Below are 8,917 nucleotides of genomic sequence, written 5' to 3'. Positions count from 1 at the left end.
TGTCAGACGTATATTATTTAAAATAAATATTTCTTGTTGGAAACAGACTTCATGATGATGGTAGTTAAATTTACTAAACTGACCTTCTGTTTGAATACTACACTCATGCATCATGTTTCCATTAGTTTAAGGTCACATGGACAGTGCTAAATCAAATTGTCAAACAAATCCCAGCATGAATTGCTTGATTGTTGTCAAATACAAGAACTCAAGTTTCGAACAGTAGCGAACACCTCTTCCATTTAGTTAGTTATCACAGTTTTGATATGAAAATTAGTTTTGTCTTTGTCATAAAAGAGTACCTTATCATTGAAGGTGCAATGAAGTTTTTTTTTTTTTAATTATTTAACAGGTGTAGAAGAAAAATCAAGAAATAAAGATAAAAACTAGTTTTCCTAGTTTACCAAGTTGCACTGGAATTGCAAACTGATATATTGAGATTGAAGCTCGATATTGAATTCTATAGAAAAAAAAAAGGATTACCATCTTTCCTCTGCAGGTGTGTTTGCTTTATCTTTCACTAACATTGTAGATTATTATTTTAAAAACACGCAACGAGAATGTATTCATAAAGTTTAGGCTTTTCTGAGTGCGAGTGCATTTTCCCTCCCCTTCGTTGTTCATGATGGAGTATCATACTTAACAGCGTTGCTTTTGTTTTTTGTTCTTTCTGGAGTAAGTAAGACAAGGATCAAATAAATAAGGAAAGTTTGAAAACCTTTTTATTTCTTTAAAAAAAACCTCATTTATTTTAACCATCGTCCAACTTTCTTTGTAACAATTGGCGAAGTTATAGCCTTGAAAAGATCCCCGTAACATAATCTGAGAGAAAATAAATCGTATCTGCATTTACATTGTGCTTATAAGTATAAAACACTAAATAAAAACCATAATTTACAAAATTCACTTTCTGACAGATCTGTTTTTTTTTTCTTTTTTAATACACTCAAATTGAAAGGTGATTTATAATTTGACGCTATTCTGACAAATATTGTCGATATATTTAAAATTTAAAGGCGAAATATTTTTAGTTATGAGCGAAAATATTCTGCGAATATATATTTACAACATTAAAACTTTGGTCAACTTCAACAACAACAAATTTCACTAATTTTACAATAAGCAAACCTAATTAATAAAACATTACAGTTATTTTTTAAAATTAGAATTTTGTTTTAGGATATCAAGTACCGTTTAGGACATGTTGAAACAAGTATAATATGACCCCACAATAGAATTTTTTTGCTCATCACTATTTAGAATTTTAAAGTTCTTGCTTGTCTCTAGTTTTAATTACCTTTTTTTTTTTCAAAAAGTGTGCTAAATTAATTTACTGTCAGTCTATGGAATTATATCTATATTAAAAAAGACAGAGAAAGAAAATTCTTAACACTTTATATAATTTTAGAAAAATATTTCATGAAAATAAATTGTCAAAAATATCATAAACTTACAGTTAAATAAAGTAAGATTTTATCTATTTATGTAAGACAACACAAAACGTATTATTCGTTGAGTATCGTTGACAAATATCCTATTCATTAATCTAAAAAAAAAAAAAAAAAAAAATAATTGAACTAAAATATTCTTTTATAATTTTAGTAGCATATGTTCGTTGAGTTTGTTATTTTGTTTCTCTTTTTTAATAAAAAAAACAATCACAAAATTTAAAAAATTAAAACATAAAAAAAACTTGTTTCTTTTTATTTCAAAATTTTATTAAATTTTCTTTTTTCATTTCCCCCCTCTAAATTATTCTATAATTCATCGTGTTTAGGACCTGAAAATTCATCATGACTAATAAAGCCATTTTTATCCTTGTCCTCATGAAGGAAAATTTCTTCTACTAGTTTGTCATGGTCTTCCATTAACCTTTTTGTCTCTTCATTCTCTCCACCTGCTTCTTCTGCTTGGATCATCTGTTTCTTCAAATAATCGCTTACCTTAAAAGGAAAACAAAAAACAAAATTGAATCAGAAACTGTTACATACTTAGACTGTATAGTATTATTTAAAGAATGTTATCTTCTCTTTTCTCATACTAAATTGATGGTTATGCATGACATTTTAGAGAGATTCGCCAACTCACGTTAGAATAATAAGTGCAGATGTCACGTGTATCCTTTGGATACTAGAAAAGATCTGTTTACGTTTGAGAGACTAGTTGAGGACTTCAAGCTAGAGAGATTATAAGAAGTCTCACGCTAGGCAAAGAAGAAATAGTGACCAAATTTGAGAGGCTATGAGAAATGACACCTTTGTGCTAGACAAAGTAGGACTCATGATAAAGCTAGAGAGATTATGAGAAGTATCGCACCTCCGTTAGACAAAGTAGTACTCGTGACCAAGATAGAGATATTGTGAGAAGTTTCACATCTGCGTTAGACAAAGTAGGACTCGTGACAAAGCTAGAGAGATTATGTGAAGTGTCACATCTGCGGTAGACAAGGTGGGACTCGTGACCAAGTTAGCGATTTTATGAGAAGTCTCGCATCCACGCTAGGCGAAGTAGGACTCGTGACAGAGCTAGAGAGATTATGCGAAGTGTCACATCTTCACTAGACAAAGTAGAACTCGTGAAAAAGCTATAGAGATTATGAGAAGTGTCGGGATAGACAAAGTAGGACTCGTGACAAAGCTACAGAAATTGTGGGAAGTGTCACATCTGTGATAGATAAAGAAGGACTCATGACTAAGATAGGGAGACAGTCAAAAGCTATCTCTCCCAGTTAAACAAACAAATATCTCATAAATATAAAAAGGTATAATTTGATCAGAGTAAGCATAATACTTGCAGTCGTAGCAATGTATAAGCTGATCTCGTTGACGAGTTGTTATATCGCAGCTAACTGCTAACTATTCTGCTAGAGGAATGAATTTGGCATGTGCTCTCTAATCTACTACCAGACTTACTATTTAAGTCAACATTGCGTTTCTCTAAACGTTTAGAGAAGATCGTGAATAACGCTGGTAATAGAATTTTAATTTTGCATACAAAGTATGCAGTGTGTGGTGAATAACAAAACCTCTTTCACTGTAAACATGAATTATTGGTTTAAAAAGGTAAAATTTATAACAGGCCTACTTATCAAGTTGGTAGCTCTAGTTCGAACCGAGGAAATGGGTATTTTGCTCGTTTCAATGTGGTCCTGAAGTTCACTCAGCCTCTTCATAGGGCTGCTATGAGATACCTAGGTGGTCAACATGGGAAAGTAAAGAGACTGGAAGAGGTGGTGATAAATTATCACCTTCTTGAAGGCTGAAGTGAAGAAAATACGGACCTTTTACCTCCACACACAATAACTGTTACTACGCTTACAATAATAATATTTGCTTAAGACAGTAAAAAGATCATGCGGCTCCATATATTCAGAAGGGCGTTTTCAAGCTATATATTCTTTTATTACAGGCAACCAACATTTCTTTGTTATTCTGCAAGTTGAATAGAAGCTAGGCAATGTTTATATTTTAAGGGGATATGGATAGAAATCTTAAAGTCGCCGTTACCAGTGAAGGAATTAACAATTCGCTTTTGTTCAAGAATTATCGTGTGGAGTAACGCATGGACGGGCGGAGTATTATAATCTTATAAGCCTCACTAGCATTATCCTAATAAGAATTTGTGAACATTTTGTAGTAAGAAAAACTACATAGCCTTGTATTATAGGCAACCAACATTTCTTTGCTACTGTATAGGTTTCATAGAAGCTAGGAGATATTTCTATTTTAAATGGGATATAGTTAGCCAGCATTATTCACCGTTATCCGCGAAGAATTTAAAGGATTGACTACATTAACGAACTCGGCTACGATAATTGCAGAAACAGAAGTACATATCGTTTTGCTATAGGTAACCAACATTTCTTTGTTACTGAATTAGAATAGAATAGAATAGAATACTTTATTAGTCATTAGACAACATAGTTGCAATAGACTTGGCATAGAAGCTAGGGAATGTTTGTATTTTAAACGGGATATACATACCCACCATTATTCACCGTTACCCGTGAAGATGTTAACGGATTGACTCCATTAACGAACCAGACCGATATAATGCCTCCACCTGTTTGTTGAAAGAAAAAAGAAAAACAAAACTACAAAATTCGTTTTCGTTCAGGACTTAAAGTGTGAAGCAACGGACATACAGCCCGTAATACTGCAAATTATGGAGGCATAATAAGTTCGTAGGGATCGTAAAACTGAAAATTATGGATGCATTAAAATATCAAATAGCACTTTTGATAAAGTGGATACTTTCAAATATCTAGGAACAATATTAACACACAAAAACCATATTCACGAAGAAATTAAATGTCTATTAAAAGCAGGGAATTTGTGTTATTATTCAGGTCAAACTCTTTTGTTGACACGAACTCTGTCGAGGAATTCGAAACTTAAAAATATATAAAAATATAATCATGCCTGTTGTTCTATTTGCTTGCGAAACATGGTCGCTTACTCTGAGGGATGAACGTAGACTGAAGGTGCCGGTATTTGAGAACAAGATTCTGAGGCGAATATTCGGACCCAAGAGGAACAGGAATGGGGAACGGCGAAAACTCATAATGAGAAATTACATAATTTATACCGTTTACCAAACATTGTTAGGGTCATCAAATCTAGGAGACTCAGGTGGTCAGGTCTTGTAGCCAGAATGGAAAAAAGTAGAAACACTTTCAAAGTTTTAATTGAAAACCCAATCGGAAAACGACCATTAGGAAGACCTAGGCACAGATGGGAGGAAAATATAGAGATGGATCTCGCAGAAATAAGAATGCAAAGTAGAATCTGGATCCAATTGGCTAATGATAGAATTCAGTAAAAAGTTTTATGAACGCGGCATTAAACATCCGGGTTCCATAGATCATAAAGTTAGTTAGTTAGTTAGTAACGGAGAGACATTACAATTTTCTGAGTCCAACTAGTGTAATAATAATAATAATAATAATAATAATAATAATAATAATAATAATAATAATAATAATAATAAAACAAGAAGAAGACAGAAGAATGATGTAATATTTTGTTTCATTTCGTTTCGGCGTCAGAGTTTGATCAAAAGGGATGAGAATATGTAAGCTATGCATTGTAATGAAACATTGCGGATAGCTTTTCGTTCTAAATACCAAGCTTCTGTATTCTCCAGAGACCAAAAACCACTTTCTGAAAAAGACAGTTTATGAAAATATAATGTAAAAGTTACCGCTCCCTGGAAGATTGCGTAGTTGCTTTATTACACATACATTTATATGAACACACGCGTGCGCACATTTTTGTTTCAAGTGGCTCGAGACGCAGAAAGCCACAGAAAAAAAAGCACTCTTGTAAACAATGTCACTTGAACTGAAAAGGAGTATGAGAAACAAGTCTACAGGAAGGAGGCAGATTTATTCCTCTTTTTCCAAATTAACGTTTTGATTGTCCAGCATAATGAACTTCATTTTAATTACTTAAGAGTTGTTTATTTTATCGCTTGGGAAATATTAAAACTTGCATGAGAAAACAAGCACAAAGTGGAAAAAGATTGTACTAATTCATTTTTTTTTTAAACGAGAGTGGAAAGCCTATAGTGGGGTTGAAGTTCCAAATTTCAGGTGTTTGCATACATATCTTCACACGGTAAGTGCTTGTTTTTGCATATCTTGTTTAAAGAAACATTAAAACAAAACAAAACAACAACAAAAAAAAACTTCCATACGCCAGCGCACTTAACTATCTACGTCGGTTTGTAAAGCATTACACTTTCAGCAGTGGCGTTGGAGCCTCTAAAGAATATGGACAGCTGCTCCTCCTTACTAGTTTTTGTCACATTTTTCCTTAGATGCAGTAGTGCTTTCACTTATAGCGCTTCCCGACGGTAGCTCATTAAGTTCTGATTCCACGTTAAGCTGTAGGCTACGTCTCATATAGCCTCGTTGCTGAAAGGGACACTAAACTGAAAATCAACCAACCTATCTACTATATAATGTAGCATAAACTAGGAATCCCCTATCAATATGCAACCCACTACACCTTGTTCATGATTGGGTTGACTAATATTTAGGATATACCTCGTGACCTACTATATAATGTAGCGTACAGTAGGAATCCCCTATTATTATACAACCGATTACACATTCTTCATGGTTGGGTTGACTAATGTTTAGGATATAACTCGTGACCTACTGTATAATGTAGCATAAATTAGGAATCCCCATCAATACGCAACCCACTACATATTCTTCAAGATAAGGTTGAATAATGTTTAAGATATAACTCGTGACCTACTGCATAATGCGGTAGACCCGGTTTCAAATCCCGGCCGGAGATCATGTGGTTCAGATCCCACGTTTAGCTGAGGTCCACGTTTCATATAGCCCCTGTACTGAAGGGGACGCTAAACACAAAATCGAATCAAATAAATTTTTATAGCGCAAAATGAGAAATGCACCTTTGCAATATTATTGAAAATGGCATGGAATTACTTTTATTTTGATATATAATGCTCTTTAGAATGCTACTTACAAAATAAAGTACCCAAGTTAAACTCTAGTTTGGCGTATATTGACAAAACTATCGAACGAAATTAAAGATATCTATGCTTTTAGTGTCAAATGAATATTTTTCAGCTTCTCCAACAAAATAATTTAATATGGTTTGACGGAAAGGGATATGACAACATGGGAAAGAGACAACAGAAGAAGTAACCCAAGGACAATAAAAATAACTACCCTTTCTTGTATGGAATGAGAGAAAGAAAATAATACATGCGGTTCTCTTCCTGTTGCGAGTGAAAACCCCTCCCTCTTGTCTCCTATTAATGAAGGTAGGTTTACTAAGCATGAATCTTCCTTTTTTTTTTGTATATTTGCTACAGTATATGACAAATTATTAATATTTTTTTTGTAATATTAGTACACGACAAATTATTTGATACGAGTTTGTTGCTCTAAAATTTGCTACTAAATTTAATTTCTTACCTCTTCCCGAGATAGCATCATATCTTGGTCAGCATCAATTTCTTTGAAAACATTGACTGGTGGAGGGGCGTTACCAATATTCAAAAGTTCGACTTCAAATGTCAGTGTTGCACCTAAAAAACAAAAATAAAAATTATTCTCACAATCTTTATAATTCATGTTTCGTTGTTAGTTGGTTGTTACAATAAATAAACAAGGAAGTTGGTTATTGCATTTTTTCCCTTTCTGTTGAATGACTGCACTTTGAATCCTTTACAATTTAAGATACGAGTATATATTGTGTTCGTTTTAAGCATTATACAAAAGCCAATAACACAGGTGCTTTGGTGACAACACGTGAACGACTGTTCAGGGAACAAGAAGGTGACCAACCAGATTGCTAGTGTATGTTGTATTGTGGGTATGTTTATCTGTGACAAACATAATCTAAAACCAATATTCGTTGATCCAAATACTATGTGCATTTACGCAGTTAGGTGTTGCCATTATAAAAATTACCTGTGGTTAATAATAAAAACAGAAATGCGAGAGTACGTTAATAAGTAACTGCAATATTTTCTATGGCACTGTGTGCTCACCAGATGTACGTGTTACCATTAGTTTCGCCTGTGGTAAATTGCAGCGTTATCACATCAAACCGTGTTGTGCTGTTGCGAAGTCAAAATGAATGAATGCTCTAAATAAGAACAGCGTTCTTTCTGTCATCCTTTTTACTTTTTCTTTTCTTTTTCTTTTTTGCCCGGAACGGAAATTCGTAGACTTTCAGCACAATACGAGGACAATGTGTTGCCACAGCGAAGTGTTTACCAGTGGATTGAACAGTTCATAAGTGGCCGAACGAGCGTGAAGGATGAGGGAAGAGTGAGTGAGTGATTAGGGGGGTAATGGGGACGTCAGCAGCTAGGCTATATGTCCCCGTCACGAAGGATGAGGGAAGAGCAGGGCGTCCACGCACAGAGGAACAACTAATGATATTATTAAACGAGCCCGTGCCTTGATTCTGAATAACAGACAAGTGACTGTTCATGAAGTAGCAGCCTATATGCAGAATATGACATCATCCATAACAGGCTCAACTTTCACAAAGTCTGTGAACTATGGGTTCTGAAAAAAAATCGATGAAAACACAAGAGAAACCGTGTTAGAATATGTGAGCAAATAATGGACCGTTATGCTAACAAAAATGGAACGTTTCTCAGACGGATCATCACTGAAGTTGCAACCTGGATTCATCACTTTAAACCAGAGCATGGAATGGAAACACCCCAAATCTTACGTCAAGAAGAAATTCAAGAGTCAACCTTCTGCAGGGAAAGTGATGCTCACAGTGTGTTGGGACTCACAAGGACCAATCGTGGAACATTACCTGGCAAAGGGGTTAACAATAAACAGTAAAAGTACAGTGATATGTTGGCAAGCTAGTAGAAGCCTGCAATTCGTAATAAACACAGAAGTCGATTGTCGAAAAGCGTTCTTGTGTTGCATCGGACACTACTCAGACACTTCAAACGCTGCGTTTCGAGGTAATAGAGCATCCTGCATACAGTACCTCGTCGGATTATCATCTGTTTGCTCCACCAGATGCTACTAGAGGTCGTCGAGTCGATCAACAGGTAAAGGAAGCTGTGGATTCGTGGCTTGCTGTGCAACGAAAAATCTTTCTTGCAGAGGATATCGCAAAGCCTGTGCAACTATGGACTACGTGCATTGAAAAGCAGAGTGACTACGTTGATTTGATTAAAACTCTGTATTCTTGTGGTAGTAAATAATAGATACTAATTGTAAATACTTATTGACTTACCCTCGCACAATAACGGGGCACGTGTGGATAACATGGAGAAGTGTGAAGTACAGTTATGTAAACTACTATTTCGAATTGTAAAATGAGCTCATTCGAATTTATCTCTGAAAAGTCATAATTGCAGAGCCATAGCAGAACTCCCCCCTTCCTATCTATCT

The 8,917-nt window shown here is 34.6% G+C and overlaps 1 protein-coding gene across 1 annotated transcript in view; it reads right to left on the bottom strand.

The window, feature by feature from the left end:
• Positions 1-708: 708 nt before the first annotated feature.
• The window catches only part of LOC145673918 (FK506-binding protein 2-like), a 117,208-nt gene continuing 108,999 nt past the window's right edge, over positions 709-8,917 (bottom strand). The window contains exons 3-4 of the mRNA XM_081743735.1: positions 6,959-7,071; positions 709-1,943 (exon numbers count right to left, since the gene is read on the bottom strand). Coding sequence (XP_081599861.1) covers positions 1,758-1,943; positions 6,959-7,071 — 299 coding nt within the window. The 3' untranslated portion in view covers positions 709-1,757. The remainder of the gene's footprint in view (positions 1,944-6,958; positions 7,072-8,917) is intronic.

This window comes from Thermobia domestica, chromosome 17 (genome assembly GCF_964235325.1).
Source record: "Thermobia domestica chromosome 17, izTheDome1.hap1.1, whole genome shotgun sequence".
NCBI lineage: Eukaryota > Metazoa > Arthropoda > Insecta > Zygentoma > Lepismatidae > Thermobia > Thermobia domestica.
Note: the sequence above shows the minus strand (reverse complement) of the source record. Positions and strands in the feature narration are given on the sequence as shown.